This window comes from Psammomys obesus, unplaced genomic scaffold, assembly GCF_907164565.1.
Source record: "Psammomys obesus unplaced genomic scaffold, mPsaObe1.curated_primary_1811, whole genome shotgun sequence".
NCBI lineage: Eukaryota > Metazoa > Chordata > Mammalia > Rodentia > Muridae > Psammomys > Psammomys obesus.
Window position 1 is genome coordinate 19,707,124 of NW_026585504.1, and position 21,637 is coordinate 19,728,760.

The 21,637-nt window shown below is 40.6% G+C and overlaps 1 protein-coding gene across 1 annotated transcript in view; it reads right to left on the reverse strand.

Annotated features, from left to right (window-relative positions):
• Cdin1 (CDAN1 interacting nuclease 1) overlaps positions 1-21,637 on the reverse strand; it is a 211,543-nt gene that overhangs the window by 99,801 nt on the left and 90,105 nt on the right. Inside the window, exons 6-8 of the mRNA XM_055598844.1 lie at positions 13,288-13,367; positions 12,890-12,939; positions 8,206-8,273 (exon numbers count right to left, since the gene is read on the reverse strand). Coding sequence (XP_055454819.1) covers positions 8,206-8,273; positions 12,890-12,939; positions 13,288-13,367 — 198 coding nt within the window. The remainder of the gene's footprint in view (positions 1-8,205; positions 8,274-12,889; positions 12,940-13,287; positions 13,368-21,637) is intronic.

The window sequence follows — 21,637 nt, forward strand, 5'->3', positions numbered from 1 at the left end:
GGGGATTACACATGCGTAAAGAACATCGTGAGCATTTAATTTCTCTGGCCTTTGAATTATATCCTTAAAGTACCCAAAATATCCAAAGTAATTAGCTACTAATTACACAATTGCTTTGTTTAAAATAAAGGGCTGAGTTTTCGTCAGAGAACAAGACACATCTGATACTAGTAATCAAATGCTTAAGAATCATATTTAAGACTACTAAGAAAATGTTTTTAACCTGTACTGTTTCATTAAAATCTTTAAATACAAGATATAAAATCATTTCCCAATTGTACAAAAATTCTGTTTTGCAATACCTGATAATGAGAACTAACAATCTGAAGTGACCCATGAATTGTCAATGGATATAAACTGCTAAACAAAATAACAAAATTATTAAACGGTATATCTCTTCTACTCTAGCATTTCATGTGCTTGGACCACTTTTTTCTGAAGCATTCTTAATTCAGTGCTTAGAGATGTGACTTTGTATGTTCCCTTTTCTGCTGAAGGCATCAATAGGTAACAGCTGTCATTCTGATAGGCAAATGGTGCAAGGGTACACAAAACACATACATAATGAATGAGGAGACTGTCTCACACAGAAATGAAATCTTTACCAAACCCCAAGCTTCATCTCAGCCATGAGTTTCAACCTCTTCTCCCAAAGTCTCTTATCAAAGCCACTAATAAGGACTGCAACTGATGGCTCTGACCTTGTCTTCTGGGGACAATACTAGGGGAAACTGAAGTTTCTTAAATATTAAGAACAAATAGAAGGTCAAGAGCAGGAGCAGTATGCACAGTGGCTGGGTAGCCCATCCTGGCTGCCCAATGTTGTGGAGACTACAGACACAAATTGCAACAACAAAGCAAATCACTGAAAATCCTTTTTGGATTCATGCTTCAAAGGAACAGACAAATCAGCATGGTAGATGTCTTAGTTAGGGTTTTATTGCTAGGAATAGATGCCATGACCACGGCAACTCTTATAAAGGGAAACATTTAATTGGGGCTGGCTTACAGTTCAGAGCTTTAGTCCATTATTGTCATGGTGGCAAGCAGAAGCATGCAAGCAGACATGGTTCTAGAGAAGCTGAGCGTTCTAGATCAGCTTAGAGATCTAAATCAGCTGGCAGCAGGAAGACACTGAGACATCCTGGGCCTGACTTGCTTATCTGAGATCTCAAAGCCCACCCCCAGTGACACATTTCCTCCAACAAGGCCACACTTCCTAATAGTGCAGTTCCTTAGGGGCCATGCATTCACACAGGTGAGTTTCTGGGGGTCTTTGCTATTCAAACCACCAGAGAGAACAAAGGAGATGCCCCAGACAGACTTCTAAGCTGTAATGCAAAGTCTCAGCCAGTTTTTCCTTAAAAAACAAGGGGAACAAGAAAGTCACTAGCCAACCTCAAGAGCCTATGCCAACCTCGGAATTCTGATGAGTGGTTGAAAGTTAGCTTGTCACTCACTGCTCTTTCTCCCTGAATTACAAGACATAAAAAGAGCCCTTGGTGAGACAAATGTATGCCTACATATACAAATCTGCAAATATAGACAGACCACAGAGTCAACTCAGTAATAAGAGTAAATGACTTGACACCAGGTAAAGCTGTGACTATGGAGAATAAGGATGGAAACTGCAGTTAATAGTTAATTTGCTGCAGAGAGAAACTATTTCAGTGGGTAACCCTGTAGCTCTCCTGTCTGGCGCTGCTATTCCACATTGTGATGGGGCTAGGGAGTCAGTGACTTGTACCCCAGCCAGCCACCCAGCTCTGAGTGGACACTGGACACAGAACAACTGAGGACACAGCCCTTTCTGTGAATATTTTTTTTTTCAGGTGACAGGACAACTTTTTTCAGGGATTGCAAGTCGAAAAAACAAACTAACACCTGCCAGTAGCCATCTTTGCTTCTTGAGAATGAAGGCAGCATTGAAAAGATCCCAAGGACAGGAGAGAGGGTGGGTGACACTGCTGTGTCTTCTGAACTCCAGGCACACCAGAAGCAAAGCCCTCTCCATGGGAATTGCTGGGTCCATATCAGAACAGATCATTTCTTTTTTGTGTGCAATCGTGATAGTTTGTTTGGATTTCCACCACTAACAACCAAAATGGTTTCCAGAAACTGTTAGTGTCCAGAAAAGTAGAAGCCCAGCAAGCTTGCTATCTGACCACAGCAATGGCGAGGGGAGGGCTGCAGGCCTGGAGCAAGCAATAACAGCATTACCTTTCTTGGGTGTTTCAGAGAGTGTGTATGTCTGAGCAGCAAGGGTTGTCTATGGTTCCTCTTTCTTAGGGAAGTGTGCACAAGCATATTCAGTGACAGTCCCTTTTCACTACAATGTCTTCAGGAAGGGGGTGGAGCTCCAATTCCATATGTCCCTAATAGCTCATCCCTATGCCTTTAAAACCTATCAAAAACTTTCTGATAGGCAGGCATTTAAGTGGTTGGTTCCTTTATGAACAAAAAAATCTAAGCATCTCTGCTCCCTACAGCCTACATAATCACATTTTATTTCTAGTCTCTTATTACTGCTAACATCTGCATGTGTAAACACTTTAGCACTCTAAGTCTCACCTGCTCCTGCTGTCTATTACTCACCTGAAGTCATAATCCCCTGTTAGTCACACCAAGATCACTGCCCCAGCACAGCACGCTCGGTTCAAGGTGGAGAAGAAAACAGCAGGAACAGATGAACTCTTAGAAACAAAGATACTAATTTCTTTCGGCAAGAGACATCCTTCACTAGGCCTATTTGGCTTTACACATTATACCCTCTTGGAATCTCAGAGAGTAATACACAGATGCTAGAAATGCAGCCTCCTAAAATATGCTGCTTTGTCCAAACAAGGGGGAAGGAGTGAGGCAGGGGTAAAGTAAGTGCCTCTCAGGTGTCACTCAAAGTAATTGTTAGTGTCTACTAACAGGGTAACAGTTGCTGGAAAGAATAAACTATCTCCAGAGCTATCCTTATTAAGCCAAACTTAACAAGAGTTTGCACCCAACAGTGGCTGTGCGAGTGACTAATGAAAGTCCCCTGACCTGGAGACATGCCAAGCTATGCTGATGAGTGGTTCATCTTCTGTCTCCAGGCCGAGTTCTTTTGTAGTTTTTCTAGAGGGGCAAATGGTCTTACTGTCTCCTCACTGTCACCATTTCTTCCCTATACTATACCGATTTCTGCCCAAACATCTCAAAGGCCCCCATAAAAGCAAAAACCAACCCCTCCCCTTAAAATAGAGAAAAGATGAAGAGAAGACACAGCACTGCAAAGCATGGTCTCGCGAATCACTTGGAGGCAATTGGGAGAATCACAACACTTCCTGGTCAATTCTAAGTTGAAAGAGAGCTCTCCCAGTAACTGAACTTAGATGTGGCAGGCAGCTCCTGAGTTCTGAGACTTTAAATGCCAACCATTTAGTGTTTCCTCTAATTGAGGGAGCAGTGGAAAGACCTGCTGATATATACTGAGATCTATAATAAAATTTTCTGTAAGTTTTCATACTTGAGTCAATTTTTTTAAATTTAATTTTTTTATATTAATTAGTTTATTAACTTCGTATCCGAGCTCTAGCCCCTTCCCTCATTCCCTCTCAATCCCACCCTCCCTCCCTCATATCCTCCCAAGCCCCAATCCAAGTCCAGTGAAAAGGTCTCATCAGGACTGGCTGCACTGTCTTCCTCTGTGGCCTGGTAAGACTGACCCCCACCTCAGAAGAAGGTGATCAAAGAGGCAACCACTGAGTTCATGTCAGAGACAACCCCTGCTCCTCTTACTAGGGTACCCACTTGGACACTGAGGTGCCATGGGCTACTTCTGTGCAGAGGTTCTAGGTTATCTCCATGAATAGTACTTGGTTGGAGTATCAGTCTCAGAAAAGACCCCTGGGCCCAGATTTTTTGGTTCTGTTGCTCTTCTTGTGGAGCTCCTGTTCTCTCCATGTCTTACTATCTTCCCTTTCTTTCATTAGATTTCCTGCACTCCACCCAAAGTTTGGCTATGAGTATCAGCATCTGCTTTAATACCCTGCTGGGTAGAGTCTTTCAAAGACCCTCTGTGGTACGCTCCTGTCTTGTTCCTTGTTTTCACCCTCTTCCAATGTCTATCCCATTTGCCTTTCTAAACAGGTAAGTTTTAAAGACAGGATAAACCTGTATGAGCAAATATACTTTCAATAATTACCCCCCCCAAACACACACACAAAGTCCTAGGGAGCCTGGCTAAGGCCTATGTCCTTGAAATTGTTCAACTACTCAGCTAATAGCTACAGGACAAGAAAATTCAAGACAGAATTAAGTCTAGAAAAATGGTACCTAGTTTGCTTTTCTATTGGTGAGAGTAGAGGTCGGAGAAAATACAATGGGTAGAAATTCTACAACAGAAGAAAATGTTTCAAGGAAGTCATAAGCTCTAAATTATAAAGAATTAATATTTAAACAATAAGCAATAAGAAAAGCTGTTTTGTAGAAGTATTCTAGATTAGAAGAGGAGGGAGGGATGGAAGGAGAAAGAGAAATCATTTCTGCCTATTAAAAAATCAAAATGAGACAAACATTTACAGTGTCTGCAACAACCGTAAAGGAACAGACACATAAGGCAGAAAGAGTATGGTTGGATTAGCGATCTGTTTATATACTGATATTTTCCCATACTTCCTTTAAAATGATCATCTATTTAAATTTTCCTGGCACAATACTTTGCAGCTAATTAATAACTGAGAAGGTATTCATGAAGTAAAAGAGCAATAATTCTACAACAATATTTCATACAAGACTTGGATTTCAGTGTTTTTAACCATAAAGTTAGTGCTACATTAGAATACTTAGAATGCATAGAATAAACACATTTTTGTATTCTGATGAGGAAATACTCCAAACAGAGCTAACCTTATTGCATGGCTTTGTCAAAGCTTACTACTATTCATATATTTTTAAAATATTTTTTAGTGTCTTTTTAGAGTACTGTGAGGTACCTATTGCCTCTGAATTGAAACATTTTATCCTCCAGGAAAGCAACAGGCTCCTAAGACTTAGAAAGCTAACAAAAGGCTCAGCAAGTTACTAGACCCACAAAGCCATTCCCACAGCTTCTAAAAACAGTGGACAACTGCCTGGGAGAGGAGCCTCCCTTCTGGGGGAACTGACTGTATGTTGTACAGTGAGCTCCAGCATAGAACTTCCGAGGTGACAGTGGGGTGGACTTTTCTGTGATACAGCTGCCTCTGAGTCACGCGTGCCTGTAAGGAACTCCAATAACCTCACTGGTTCAAGCATGGCTTTGGCGGAACCCTTTCTTTGGTGTGCCACTGAAGACCTATCTTGTGCGATCAATGTCTGTTCAAGTCACTCCAGGCAAAGTCATACTGTAAAATGGGTGCTCGAACAGGGAGTGCCTGAATCCACGGTGAGCTGGGGGGAGGGTGGTTACAGTCGCTGCACTGGGGAATGCTATAGTACCCTTATGTTGCAAGGGCGACATGCAGCATGTCCTTGATGAAGAGTGTCTGTGCGAACGCTCCCTACACGGACAGTGAACTGAACAACATACTGCAATTTCTGAAAGTAGCACATACAGACCAGTATCACAGCAGGCTGTTGCCTGGCCTTTGTTTTGAGCTATAAAACGTGCAACTGAGTCTGAGTTGTTCACTCCAAAAAAGCCTGTCCATGAAAGCACTATAACGAAAAAAAAAAAAAAAGACACAAGTGGAAAAAATAGACAACAGGGTGATGTATTGGCTTAGAGCTGACAGGATGCAAAGGGAAAACAGTAAAAGTTAGGAAAAGCCTTTACGGCGACCTAAACATGGGACACACAGGAAGAGTCAGATAGGAAAGAGGTGCTCAATAAAGAGGCAGAGTGAAATAGAAGTCATAGAAGACAGACCTCAGGTCTGAGCTTTAATATGGAGGACAAAAAACAAAACAAAACAAAAAAAGCCCAATTCAGCATGCCTACGGTCTAGTACAGCAAACTACAACAAGCTCCTGAACAGCTTGGGTTGAGGAAGCCTTTAAACAGGTAATGGAGGAGCTACCCACAACTCGGTTCGTAAGAATATGTGGGACATGGGACTGAAGACACCAGAACAACTGGATGACAGAACTCCCATGCCTCCTTGAGACTAAGGCTGCATGAGCGGCCGAAGGGAGAAAACCAGCCCCTTCTGGACAGGCTTATGTGAAACACCAGGTATTTTCCAGTGAGGTCCCTGTGGATTCCAGGGCCTAGAGGGCTGGCAAGGCCCGGGAAGCTAAAGACATTTAGGAATCTAGTGAAGTTGCAAAATCCACAAGGTCCAGATCGTAAAAGCAATAAACGGTTGCCAAGGAGGAGAAGGAGACCCCTCTCATGCACAGTGTGATCACTGGTTGTACAGAAAACTCTGGGAGGAGCCTTCCCTGAGTCTTCACTCGTCCTGGGATGGAGTTTGCCAGGGTGCAGGTGCCTTTGAGTCCCCCATGCTCTAAAAGCAACTCCAGTAAGCTTAATGGTTTACCGATTGCAATGTGGTTGGATTTGTTTGTCTGGTCTGCAGTCTGTTCCCTACCTAGGGTGAAGAGATGATTTCTTCACATCTCCTTCAAGAAACCTCACACAACAGATATGTCTTCATCAGATAATTCCCTGTATATTGCAGGGCACAGTGAAGTATGTGTGACCCATCGAATTCAATATCTGAGGATTTCTGTATATTCATGTGCAGTTGGAACAATCATTTGACCGTACACATTGGCACCTCTAAGTTGAAGTGAGTCTAGTCTAACACACTCAGTTCCAGTTATCTGAGGTTCTAGACCTAAAGTCAGGTCACATCTGGTACTTTCTGCTCGCTCTTCCAGTGTGAGTCTGCTAGTCCTCAGGGAGGAGGCATATGGACTTGAGCTAGACAAAGCAGGGCCCTGAAGGGACCTGACTGTCCATAGGGAGATGGTGCTGGGAGAATACTATCAGTGAACTCCAAGAAGACAACTACACTGACCAGCAGCTGGATAACTGGTGGATCACACACTCTGTCATATTATCAGAACAACTATCATTCAGAAACATACCTTAAGGTGCCTCATAGGCACCCCATTATAACTAGCTCTAAGCTGTTGCCGATTGTATTTGGCATTATGCATTTTTAAAGGGAAATTTATTTACACACGACATTGTTTCCATAGGCTCTATAATTCAGTTTCCCTTCTTATATGAAAATACTTGGCTGTTTATGCTGTCCAAATTTAGTAACTGGAGAGCACTTTCCTAATTTCTCAACTTTCTTTCTTTAACCTTAATCAGTGAATATTTGTGACCATTCCCAGCTTCGGAACACCAACAATCTTGCAATATATCTGACTCCCCTCCCTAGTTGATAAATAAAAAGACTAGGAAGTGTGTAGTCTAGGTTTTATGGATTTGACTTTCCTTGGCCAGTGTGTTGTCTAGTTTACAATTAAATTAAGTAATGGAATATGCTTTCCCCTTTTGTCCCTAAAATTACACTATAAGGTTCTTCAGTGTCGGCATGAGTCTGCTCACTAGCACGATTGGTGTGGATCTTTTGTTAGTTACCACAGATATAACAGAGAAGAAAAATTAATGCTTCGTTGGGTGCTTTATGGTTGCCATGCCCCATTATTACATGGATGTCGTTCCAGGTTTTATTTCTAATGATGAAGAGATGTTGAAAGAAATAACATTGTACAGTTAAGATTCTCTACTGGGTCACGTATCAATGCAGACATAGGGGGATTTTGAAAAATCATACTAAGTCTATGATGCCATTAATACTTGGCATGAAAATAATAAAAGCTTGATATTTTGCTTTTCAATAACAGGACTTTCCCATATGAGATGAACATGCCTAACATGAATTTTTCTAAGTATTCTCTTTAATACATAAAGCATTTTATAGACAATATTTCTTTGTTTCTTACTCTCATAAGGCTCAGATTATGGTGAATATCTCATGACACCAAAAGTAATACTCCAACAGATATTAAAGCATTTTTTCAGCCACTTATTCTATAAAATATTAATTGCAAGCCTGTGTATGTGCTGGCTATATAGGGGATTGGGTAAGAGAGCTTCTGCTCGGGTCTAAATCAATAAAAGATACCATGGAGAGCATCAGTCATTAGCCTCTCTCTCGCAGCAGTATGGAGTACCTGCAGGTGTAAGATTAAAACACTGTCTTTAAGTCACAGGACTTGAGCAACACTTACCTAGGAAGGACAGGTTGTTCTTCAGAAGCAAGTCTCTCAGCAGGACTTCATGCTCGTAGCCAATAGCACTGGACATTTCAGTTAAGGAGGCAATACACACAGAAGGGCTTAACTATCAGGAATATTCGAATGCCAAGTCAATATGTTGAGATGAAGTGGAGAATTACGGTAATTATATACAAGGCTTCCCACCCGGATTATACCTTTGTGGAAGAAAATTTCCATATGTGTTCTTCCCTCATCTAAATAAGTCAGCAGAATTTTTTATAACATTTACATACCTTCACAAAGATTTATAAATCAGTATGATTTTAATTTCTTTTAAAAAGAGGGAGTCACTTAAAAGATACATTAATTTGTGTTAAAACAAAACAAAACAAAAAAAAAAAAAAGAAAGCCCTCCAATTCAACTTAGTACATGTTTACAGAATACTCAGTACATGAAAGAAAGGTAACTAACCTGTCTTTGCCCTACCAGTTTCCAATCTTAGAGTCCTAGAAACCTGTGAGAACCATTTGCCAGACATAGCTCTTGCTTAACTGCCAGGGACACAAAGTCTGCTGCCTGTGTGTGTGTGTCCATTTTAAAGCATTCAAATACACAGGAACAGGTGTACAGAAACATATAAATTATTCCAATGCTTTCTCTATGGCAAGCATCATATCAAGTGCTTTAAGTATGTTATGTAACTTTTACAAGTAGAAACAGCCTTGTTTTACAAATGAGGAAATACAATCAGAGAAGGAACCTCACAAAGGTAGTTAACGTGTGGGACAACCAAGGATGAGGGGTTGGGGTCACAGCACAGTGGGACAGTGACTGCCTAACACTCTTGACAACCTGGGTTCCATCTGTAGCAATGAAGAACAAGCAAGCAAACAAACAAGGCAGGAATGAGCTCTCTCCAAAGCCTGTGTTTGACCACACAGCTTTTCCAAAAGCATCAGTTATATAATACTTGCTAATAGTCAATACTTTCTAAGGACCGCGTAAGAAGCCTTTACACTAAAGACTGAGACCTTGCTTGAAGCTTCAGAGCAACTCCAAGAGTAGATAATCTTAGTCCCATTTCTTCAGACATGTAAAGCACGGTGCAAAAATGCGGAGGACTATGCTCAAAATCCTACGATTCATAAATAATGAAGCCAGTGGCAATACTTTGAAGCTCGCTCTTTTTTGAAGGAAAGAGACTATACTAAGTCTCAAAGAGTATTCCTCTGACGTGGTCCTTCAGTCCTACTGAAAAGAAATAGTCAGGATTACCTCCTTGATTGTCCATCCCACCCAATCCCATAACATCAACGTGGGTACAACACTCCTTGACTTAACAGAGAGGGGATTATTCTGATCATGTTTTGTGAACATTCAACTGAAATCAAAGGAAACTTATGTATCACTAATTTAAAAAGAGTCACAGAAAATCACTGTGTTCTTTATCAATCAGTTACAGGTGACTAACATTTACATTAAAGAGATAAAATCACCTTTGTCCACGATCTAAACAAGGCCAAAGCCATCATTACTGCTTCTGCCTGTTATTTCCCCCTCTTCCAATGTACATGACTGCACTTATTTTTTTTTTTAACTAGAAATAAAATAACAAAACCAAAAATGTTCAATCACAAAATTTCACACATTTTTTTCTGAGTTCACTGAAGACATTTGGTGGGTAGGTCTCAATGATATTTCATTACCAGGGCATCCCACATTTTCCAACTAAATTATTTACTTCTTTCCACATAAATGTGCTCTCACTTTTATTGTTGTAAATTATTTACATCTGAAATGTTGAATCATGAAACTGAGGTTACTGATGATAGAGAAGTGAAACCCACAGTCCCTGATCTTCCTGCATCATCATCTCCCCTTGCTTCTCTGTTCAGACCTTTATCTAACAGCTGTGGCCTTGATCCCACTTTGGAAAGCTGAAGTGACTTCTTTCTCATGGAGTTTGCTTGGTGGATATGAGATGCAGAGGCAAATATATGAGTGGGATACCTCTATATCTATAAACAAACAAACAAACACATACATACATATAGTAGGCACCAAAAGAAAAATAAAGCACTCTGACAATACATTCTCTTTACTACTGTGATTGGAGTTGTGCCATTTTAGTAAGTGATACACATATTCTGTACATGAGTACCTACGTCATATCATTTCCATAATGGAGTAAGAAGGTTTTCTATCTGTTCCATTTACCAAATGTGTGCTTTCTTTGTAAACAAAACAAAACAAAAACAAAACAAACAAAAAAACACAATGTACTTTCATGAAGCAAGGCAAACAAACATTATCAAATTATCAGGACCATATAGAAAAGCCTTTCTCACTTACAAAGGAAACCAATAATCTCATCCAGTGTGAAATAAAATGATTCCTGTTGATCAGTATAGGAAACATCTTTGCAAGCTTACTTACAGTACATGAAACTGACATCATCTCAATGCAAAGATACAGTAAATCTTTCCATAAACTCTCCAGCCTGTTTTACTTTGTATAATTACAGCAATCACCAATTTTAAATTTTGGAAAGATTTAAAGACTTCTTGATCATGCTTTGTTTCATATAGAAATAAAAATGCAAGGTCTAGAAAATAAAGCTTATAAAAGCAGCAATTTTTACTGGCAATAAGCGTAATGAAACTGCAAAAGTTAGAATCTAGACAGTGAATACAATTTATATACATACATCATTATATTTATCAATTGAAATAATATTACACATTAAATCCTACTGACAACACACAGCCAAAAGAGAATATGAATGATTGCAAAAAATATAAGTATACAAGGAGAATATTCCAGACAGAATTTATAATGCTCCATAAGCAGAAACACTTAGACATTGTCTATAAGGATACCTATTATTGATGTATGGTAGTGACCATGGGGCAAAAACTTGTAAATAACCTCACAAGCCATTTTCTTCTCCAGCAATATAGCAATCTAGTTTCCCGTAAGTGTCTCAACTATTACTGAAAAATAGCCTCCTGGCATTTACAAAGCAGTTGACTTCATACTTTAGTCCATGCATATATAATTAGAGAGTTATATTTAAAATCAATATGCAATCCTTCAAAAGACATTATGCTTTTAAAACCTTAACTTTAAATTGATTTTTAACTATTTTATGTGCTTTGAAATTAGCATGTAACTTAGCCCTAGACACTCTGAGGTGGTGTTAGTTGTTTTATAAATGTGCTGGAGTTTATCACCAAGGCAATGTGAGGTTGGCGCTCCTACAACTTTTAACACTACCATTAATTTCACACTGAAAATAGAACCATAGCTACACTTTGATCTAATAAAAAACAAAAAAAAAAAAAAAAGCCAGATTTGACAATACTATGGTTTGGTTCATTTTTGCTAGAGGACCAGATCACAGAATGCATATGTAAAAAGCTCCATAATAGTTACTCATCATTCTTGCAAGAGGGCTGTGCTCAAAGATTATGCCAAATCTTAATTATGTTTTCAGGAAAGAAAGTAATTTTCGTCTCAAAAAATGTGAGCTGGGTGTGGCCATGCACACTTGCAATCCTAACACAAAGGAGATGGAGGTAGGATGATTGGGAGTATAAGGCCAGCCTGGATAAGATTTGACCCTAGACCTTTGGAAAACCAGAAGAAATAAATAAACATATGCATGCACAAACATATATGTGAACATATGGACTTGCATGTACACATTCATGTGCACGTGTGAATAGCCACATGCACATATATGTGAGTGTGTGGATATGCACACACATATATGTGCATGTGTGGATATGCATCTACCCACTCAGCTTGCAAGAAAATCCAACAAAAACTGAGTGGTGATCACTGAGCCATACTGGCCCCTGTGCCATCCCTGCTAACAAAATTAGCCCAGGAAGGCCATTCTTAAATGATCTCCACCAAAAATTATAAGTACTGTTTAAGTAAGTACTCTTTTCCCTAAAGTGTTATCAAAATTCTCACTGTCGGGCCATTTCATTTACTATCATCTCTACACTACTGAAATCATTGCCATTTACCCAGTCTTATTTTAAGAAGTAAACATTAACTCCTTAGGAATCTCAATGGCTTTAATGAGAAATGACTGGACATCAGCTTTCATAGCCTTAAAGTCGGTCCCATGGGAAAAATTAGAATGGTTTCTCTAAAAATGTTTATTAGGGGTCTAAACGACAGTGCAGATTGCAATCAGCATTTAAGCAAGGAGAGCCCACTGCCCTTTAAAATGTGATGGTCTCTGGTGGCATTTTAATAACATCATCCTTCAACTCCAGGCTCAAAATTTATTCTAGAACACTCAACTGAATTTGGCTCATTTTAAATGGAACTTTGTTATATTTTAAAAAATGGGCACTGGGATGGTTAGATACATTCCAAGACAGTATGTTACCTGCCTAATGACTCTGCACCTTCAAACTCATTGAAAACCAAGCAGTTTGAAATAAGCATATGGACATGCATCTGCTGAGCTGACATCTTCCTGTGGCCTAGCTGCTCTTTCCTCAGCGGCAGAGAAGAATGGTCTGCAGTGACCCTCCAGTTGATTGAATGTAAAATAGGAGAGTATGAAATGTGTTTTGTGAAGCAGAACTTTATGTCAGGTTAAAGCTAGACACATCTCCTCCACCAAGTCTGAGCTCGTCAATTGTGCACCTAAAATTTTATGGGGAAGGATACTGCTTGATGCAGTCCACCAGCGGTCCATAACAGCAGTCATTCACAATGCACTGCGGACAAATAAGGGAGGCGTTATTGGCTGGGCTGACTACAAACCCCACCACAGTAAACATTCTAAAAGCACTCATTACCCTCGCACCCAACCACCATCCGAAAGAAGACTGTCCAAAGGCTATTCAGATTTAATCACAGAAAGCAAAAATTGCATGCTTCTTATTTACTATAAAAGCAAGCTGTTAAAAAGTAAAATGTTCTTCTCGAAAATAACTGCATTGCCATTTATGGTGTGCCCTGACCTCAGTGATAGTTTATGATGACAGTAATTAAATGAGGTTTAAGATCCTCTACTCGGCTAGGCAGATAACGGCATCGCCACTGAAAACAGCTGTGATTAATACCTGATAGACCTGGTTTGCTAGAACTCCATCTGGAATCTGAGAAGGGTCCCGTAGCATACTATTTATAACAGACTTGGAGGCTGTAAAAGGAAAGAGATGGACTATTAGCACACAGTCAACACACTTTTAATATGAGAAGTGACGGATACCTATGTACACACAGATCCAGAAAAGAAGAGCAGTACTCATACTGATTATTTCCCTGAGATTTTCATCTAAGAGATGCTTTTAATTAGACCATTTTTGCCAAGTATCTGTAAGCTGCATTGCCAGATTTGACAGTGACCTGATTTTTTCCAAGGTAAATTAACAAGTGTAGACCTAAAGCATATGTCTATTTGCAGACGTATCAGCTTTGGAAAAGCCAGCTTTTGGGGAAAGGGAAACACAACAGAAATAACCAGCAAAGATTTAACTGTTACAGGTAGAAAGCTAATTCCCAAGCACCTGTATGTGCACAGCTTAGCTAAGGCAGCACTGAGTTACAGGCTTCAATAATGCCAAGAAAAACATCTTTCAGTACTCCATCTGTCCAAAATAGTTTCCATCAACTGACACTTGTTATGTCCATTTTTCAGGTAAGCAAAACAGGTAGGACTGGCTGATAACTACTGGACTCTGAAATGAGGAAAAAAATGTGTGTGTGTGTGTGTGTGTGTGTGTGTGTGTGTGTGTGTGTGCTGTTGTCTTCTTGTAGCCACTATTTTCAGGACCCCCGAAAGAGACCACATTCTACAGATGCTTGCTTTCCTGATAAGAACCACTACAATATTTGCATATAGTGCACCCCACGATCTGACATATACTCTGTGTCTCGACTGGTTGTAATATACCTAAACACAAATAGCATGTAAATCATTGTTCCATTGTCTTTAGTGAGTAAGAAGTCTGTAGAGGTAGAATACGGATATATGCCCATCCCTTTCCCATCAGTGGTTGGTAGACTTCTATGTATGTAACTTACAAATATAGAGGATCTATCATGGTTATTTGGAAGGACAAAGTGGACAGGAAGTAGATATATTTTATATGTAAATAAAATTTCTACCCCAAATAGGTCTCACTATCTGCAAATTAAATCCCAGGGACTACAATGCTAGAGAAAGGGCAGTATGGAAAGCATCAAGAGAAGGGCATATGTGAGATGCTCAGCTTTGAAAAGCTGGGTAGGACATCCTGGTCCTACTTGGCTCCTGGTAGAAATCAATTCTGTCAAAAACCTCCTATGGAAGCAACCTCAAAATGGCTTAGGGAATGACCCATGCAGGGACTGCTTGAATGCCTCTTGTACAATTATCTAGTTAAGAAAGTTAGTAAAGATCATAGCTATGTGCCAATTTTAAGCTTGGTTTTCATTATCATGTTATTTATCAACTTCAGTGGCCTTGGGATACTGAAAGATATGAGACAAGCTGTGGAAAGAAATAAGAAGATGGCATCTTTAGTGTAGAACTGACTCTAAGACAAATCATTTTAATTATTGCCTATTCCAGTAACACAGCTTACAGCATCAAGGATGTAATGGAAATTTGTAAACACGTTTGCACTATATGGGAGAGCCCATATGGAATCTCCAAAGAGTGCCACCCAGCTACCTTATCCAGTTCTCTCTTACAACCAGCTCTAAAACCTAGCAAGCACTGCGGGCCCCTTGCATTCAGTGACTGCACCTGCAGGCTATCGGATGCTATTTGAGTTGACTCCTCTAAAGAGTTCTCATGGGAGTCTCTTGAGAAAAGAGCTGCCACATCATTTTGTTAAAGTTCAGGTAGGAGTCTGAACCAGATGAGACTTACACAGTCACTGTGTTTTATAAACCTGGGCTGTACTCAGTTATTTCTGACAGAAATTACCGAGGGTAAGTGGTATGGGTACTGAGATGAGGAGGCAGTAAGCCATCACCTTACTTAGGAACAGATGATGTGGGAACAGGACTAGAAAGACAATAATGTGCCCGGTGGACCTGCCCGCTTTCCCTAGCATAACTCTAAAGCCTGGCCAGATGGTAGAGATCAAAGCGGTTGTTCACATGTGTGGCCGCCGTCTCAGAAGATACCTCCTTTGGTCTGCCACTCATTTGCAGACGGTAATAGCATGCACACCCTTCTCTGACACCCAGCGAAACAGCAGCCTTCTCTGTGCACACCTGGTCATGAGGCGAAAAGGTGCTGCAGTGCAAACTCATGCCAAAGTGAAGAAAGTATTATTTATAGCCAAATGTGACCCAAAGTTCTGGCCATTGGAAAAGCACCAAACTTGTAACAAATTACATGCAAATCTACTGTTCAAAATAAATCTTAGAAGCTCTTTTTCATTATGAGAGCCAATGCCCCAAATTCTGAGAAAAGTGGGTCATTTATTTGGGGGGGAATATCAAATATTATATAAGAAAGTAATTAATTTCATCATAACTAAACGATTGAATGGTGCTTCTCAGGATTCAGTATCATTGTCATAGGCTTTTAAAAACATCATTTGAGGGTTGGAGAGATGGCTTAGTGGTCAAAGTCCCTGCCATGCAAGTCTAAGAACCAAAGTTCAGATCCTCAGAATCCATGTAAATGCCAAGTGTGGGTGGGTACACTGGCCTTCTTCTACAGAGCTCAGAACGCATAGACAGCAGACCCTCAGAGTAAAGTGGCTAACAAGCCAAGCCACACTGGTGAGCACTAGGTTTCATTAAGAGATCCTGAGGACAAGGTTGAAGAACAATTGAGGATGATCTCCAACATCAACCTCAGGCCTTCACATGCATGCATACTCTCAAACATAAGACACACACACACACACACACACACACACACACAAAAGCAACCTGGATATGTCAAAGAGAACATGACTCAAAACAAAAAGAATTAGTTATGTTTAACAAAACTGTAAAACCTGGAAACTGAGGCGTATTAATTGGGGGTGGGCATCCCAACCCCTAACCTAAGGTTAAGGGAATACTGTGGAAGAGGGTTTAGGAAGATTGTAAGAGTTAGACAGGCTGCCTAAAGACCTACATAACAGCTACACAAGTCAGCATGAACCAGTGAAATTTCACAAGGCCCCAGCCCTACATGAAGAGCTATGGCAGTCACTCACTCACTGCTGCGTGAGAAAGAACCAGTTTTCTCTAGGGATGGGCCCTTGATGGTTTTCTAATTCCAAGTGCTTGGCCCTAAGCACATGTACCTAGGAGCAGTACTAACTGGGCACGGTGAGGGCCTCCCGCTTTTGCGTCCCTAGAGACAGAAGGCCCATTCTCCCTGCTGAAGCTTGCACTGCAGCACATGGATGATATCTCCTGTGTACAAAGAAGGCACAAAATAAGAATTCAAGTCTGGAGCCATTGCCACATGAACAGCAGAAGGCAGGCACTGGATAAAGCATGTCACAGAGGTGGCAGCAATGTTTCAACTGAGGCAGAATGCCCAAGACTGTGATGTGTTTGTTATGGAATGCCTCTAAGATAAGGAACTTACAAAGCCAGTAGAACAAATACCCATGGAGCTGCTGTGTACTGCTGTGTTCATATATCTATAATACATTTACTTCATCTACTTCAGCATTAATCTGTGTAACCTCTTTTCTGTTACTTACAAGTGGACTTCACTCTATCCTCTTACTTTTCATGTTCTGTCACTCATTCTTTCTTCCTCTTCCCTTCATCTACTCAAATAAGTTTTATTTGTTCTTCCTTTCTCAAGTTCCTTTGAAACCAACATGTTCCATATTTACTCCTTTGATCATTTTCTCAAACAAGGTTTTAAACTAAGTAGCCAATCTTTACCGTTTCTATACATACGGAAAGAAGAAGGTGACCTCAGCCTTTCCCACCAGCTCTGAGAGCTGAATGAGTCTCTGAGAATAGAGATCTGACTTTAGAACACAGCTTGATCTTTTTTACCTGTTTACTAGAAACCTAATAGTAGGTTCACACCTGGGCACATGAGCTCCTCGGTCATGGGTTCTTGGCTGGCATTTACAGTAGCAGATGTGTGCTCCCTCCTGTGGAGTAGGGATTGAATCCAATCATAGAGTTGTTGGCTAACCCTGTAATGTTCATGCCGCCATTGCACCCATGGCTTATCTTGCCAGGCTGATCAGACCCCCCGCTGCACTGGGTAAGTCGCTTTACATTTCAGAGGGGAGTAGAGTGACAGAAGAAAGTGTCCCACAACGGCGGTATAGTCCTAGTACTTGCCACTTTTTCAGAGTTGATTCTTAATTTAATTTTTATCAACCATCTGTCAATTTGCTTTGCAGTTTCTTGACACCGCTTGTCCACTCCCTTAGTTTGGGCTCTCTGCAGTGAACACAATCATAAATCTGGACTCAAATCCACTGACATGCTGCTGACCTCTTCCTAGTTTCTTTCTCTTTCTCTGATAGGCCACAACCTAAGGGTACATATGGTAAGCAAGTATCCCCTAGGAAACTAAAATTATTTCTAGTCCTTTTTTCATGATTTAATCTATGTGAAGATGTTCAATTCCAGCTCTGGTGAATTTTAGTTATCCTGTCTGTGAAAGAGAGTAAAATGGGCACTCGGAACAGTTGTGAAGGTTAAACTGTAAAGCACTTCCACTGACTGAGACCTGGGCTTCTGCAATGCTTACAAGCTAGCTCCACTGTTGTCAGATAGTGTGGCCTGCCTTCCGCCTCCCAATACTGCATTGTCAACAAGCACAGCATTCCTGTCTGCTGCGGAGTGAGTCAAAAAGACTTCATGGGTTCCACATGAAGTCAAGAGTGATCTGAAAGTAGATACTGTGGCTAAAGCACACAGTTCACTGTCAAATCTATTCCAAGGAAAAGAACTGCAAGAATATTTTCTATTCTTCTATTTGTATGTGTATTTAGCTGAAGTGTTCTCAATGGAGTTGGGCATGTTAACATAAAGTTTGTTCACAGCCCTGTAGAAATTTTTTTCTCTAGCTAGCTATGGCCATATATGAAATCAAACAAGGCCCAGACCTCATACTCATATTGATAATGCTTGCCTCCCTAGATGTCATTTAAGTATGTAGCCAGTTACCAGAAGATTCTAATGCAAGCAAGTAGATGAACTGGTTATGCTCTGAAAACTCCTGCAAGGCACAGCCAACAGTGGCTTTTAGTAAATTCCACCTGAGCTAAGGCAAAGCCCATCCATCTAACTGGCATCCCTAATCTAAGATCACAAAGAAGTTTATACATGGTAGACGAACCAGCTCAGCCCGTTTAATGGATAGTGGGTAACCACACAGAAGAAAGGATGAGTGACAGAAGGAGAGAGGGAGAAAGAGGAGATGGCTATTTGTAAGACAAGTTCATGTACAGCTGTGGTGATAGAACATATGTAGCTAACCCTGGGGAACAGCTATGCTATATCTCCCAAGATGCACCAGGGATTTCTTGGGCTGCCAACAGGCTGAGCTCCAAGACATGAAAGCCTAAATACCAGCCACTGTTTAATCCTTTCTCCAAAGTTATTTAAGGTTAAAGCCTGTAGACATCAAGGCTAGGGGAGTCTCAAGCTATAACTCCACAGACATGAGCATGTCAGGGTCTCCCCTGGAAAACTAATTTTGTCATGGGCCTTAGAAGCCACTCACCTTTACAGCTTGGGCTGTCCTCAAAGTTGTAGACGTTAGCCCATCAGTTCCTGATGAACAAGTGATGCCTAAATTCCTACAGGACAAATTCAAATCTGTTATCTGCCTAGCAAGGAAGCAAGGAAGAAATTTAAGAGTTGTGGAATAGGAAATAGCGCTTAAGGCCAAGAGGAAGACATCTCCAAAGAATGACTGATCCTGATGGTCAGAACCTTGTCTCTGGCAAATGGCAGCTTAGGACCACTGAACACCATCAACTGGAGTCTACCAAACACACTAATGGCTATTCCTTCGACATCTGGCTAAGCCATAATTTTACATAATTTCTCCTAAAGCTCCTATACATAGCCTCCAAAACTACAAATCCAACCCCCATCTTTCCCTTGGCCCATACTTTAAAACTCAGTTCAACTGCTCTCTTTGTGGAGCTCCTATCCTCTCCAGATCTTACTATTTCCCACTTCTTTCAAAAGATTCCATGTACTCTGCCCACAGTTGGCCATAAATCTCAGCATCTGCTTTGATAGTCTGCAGGGCAGAGCCTTTCAGAGGCCCTCTGTGGCAGGCTCCTAACTTGTTTCCTGTTTTCTCCTTCTGATGTCCATTCTCTTTGCCTTTCGGGATGGGGATTGAGCAGTTTAGCTAGAGTCCTCCCTCTTGATTAGTTTCTTTAGCTGTACAGATTTTAGTAGGTTTATCTTATATTATATGTCTATATGAGTGAGTATATACTGTGTGTGTCTTTCTGCTTCTGGGATAGCTCGCTCAGGATGATCTTTTCCAGTTCCCACCATTTACCTGAGCACAGGAGTCTTTCCTAATACTCATACTCCAACCAAGTACCATGCATGGAGATAACCTAGAACCCCTACACATATGTAGCACATGGCAGTTCAGTGTTCAAGTGGGCTCCATAGTAATGGAAACAGGGACTGCCTCTGACATGAACTGATTGGCCTGCTCTTTGATCACCTCACCCTGATGGGGGAGCAGCCTTACCAGGCCACAGAGGAAGACAATGCAGCCACTCCTGATAAGATCTGAGATCTGATAGACTAGGATCAGAAGGAAGGAGAGGAAGACCTCCCCTATCAATGGACTTGGGGAGAGACATGTAATTAATAAAATTTAAATAAATTAATTCATAAAAATTAAAATAAAAAATATTTTAAAAAACTCAGTTCAATTCTTATCTCATTTGTTCAAGTAATTCTTGTTTTTATAAGCTGCATGTCTTCTTCATATCTTAGACTTGAAAAGACTCCTATCTGTCTTTTGGCAATCGCATAATCACTGTTTTAATATCTGTTTAAAAGAGATTGGTCAGAATGCTACCAGAATTTAAAATCATACCATACATAAAAAAAAAAATTAAATGAAAAAGGAATTTTTAGACTAATGTAGTTGCTACTGCTGTCTTAAATATCTGAGGACATATGATGGTTTTAACATTCTCAATAAAATTTCAAATCACCTAAAAGACAAATCATTGTACAAGTCTGTACAGAAATTTCTAGATTAGGTTAACTGAGGTGAGAAGCCTTGCCCTAAATATGGTACCGTCCATCCCATGTGTTGGGATCCTAGCTGAGCAAAAGGAGAAAGTGAAATGAGCATTCATCTGTCTCTGCCTCAGGACTACAGACGCCATGACCAGTTGCCTCAAATTCCTGCTGCCAGACCTCTCTGCCATGAGGAACAGCCAGTGCCCCTGAGTCCACGTAATCATTTCTTTCAGGCTGCTTTTGTTGGGTATTTTGCCACAGCAATTGAGAAAAATAACTAATACAGGGTTTTATACACAGGAAAAATTAGTGTCATCATAAGTCCCCAGAAGAAAAGAAAAAGTCTCTCGAGTTTACTGCTACTTGAAAAGCCACAGTTTTCAGACTTTTAAGCTTAGCATCAGGTAGCTCTAAATTCCCGAGTTTGATTAATTTATTCACCTTTTCAAACCTAAAAATGTTTAAAAGTTTTAGCAACTTCCTACATGTACAATGCATTCTAACTGCTCTTTCCTCCTACCTGCTCATATCTGTCTCCCCTCTATCTCTATCAACCCCACCCCAGCCTCTACCCTAGATTCATGACTTTTAGTTTTTGTTAGTGACCCATCTGTCTGGCCACTGAATTAGGATTATTCACTGGCACTCCAGTGGGGTCTGGCCCTGAAAGGTCTGAGTTTTCTTCGGGGATCTATCAGCAGCAAATAGTTCAGCAGTGAGGGTTACGACCTCCCTGGGTTGTCCCTCCACAGTCGATGGATTCATTCCTGTGCAGACCCAGTGCAGGCATCCACAGCTGCCAAAAGTTTGTGATTGTAATGACTGTCTTCCTCAGAAGAGGGACCTTTGTAGCTCTTCTCTGAATCTTCTGGCTCTATTCTTGCTGTGTTTTCAGTGTCCCCTCCTTCTCAGTGTCCCCCAAGCCTTGGAGGGTGATGTAAATGTCTTATTTGGGGCTGAGTCCTCATCTGTCTGTCCTTTATTTCTAGGACTTTATGCAGCCATGAGTCCTTCTATTCATCATTATCCACTGGAGACAGGCTTCTCTCATTAAGGCTGAGAGTAGACTCTGTCAATACGTATAAACATGAATATTTACACGGCAATGACTTTATGTCAATTTAGCTAAATGATAGTCAGTTCCCCCCTAGGGCCTATGATCTTCCCTGTCATATTTTCTTTTGTCTGCCTATGTATCTATGTATCTATCTTATCTTATCTATCTATCTATCTATCTATCTATCTATCTATCTATCTATCTAT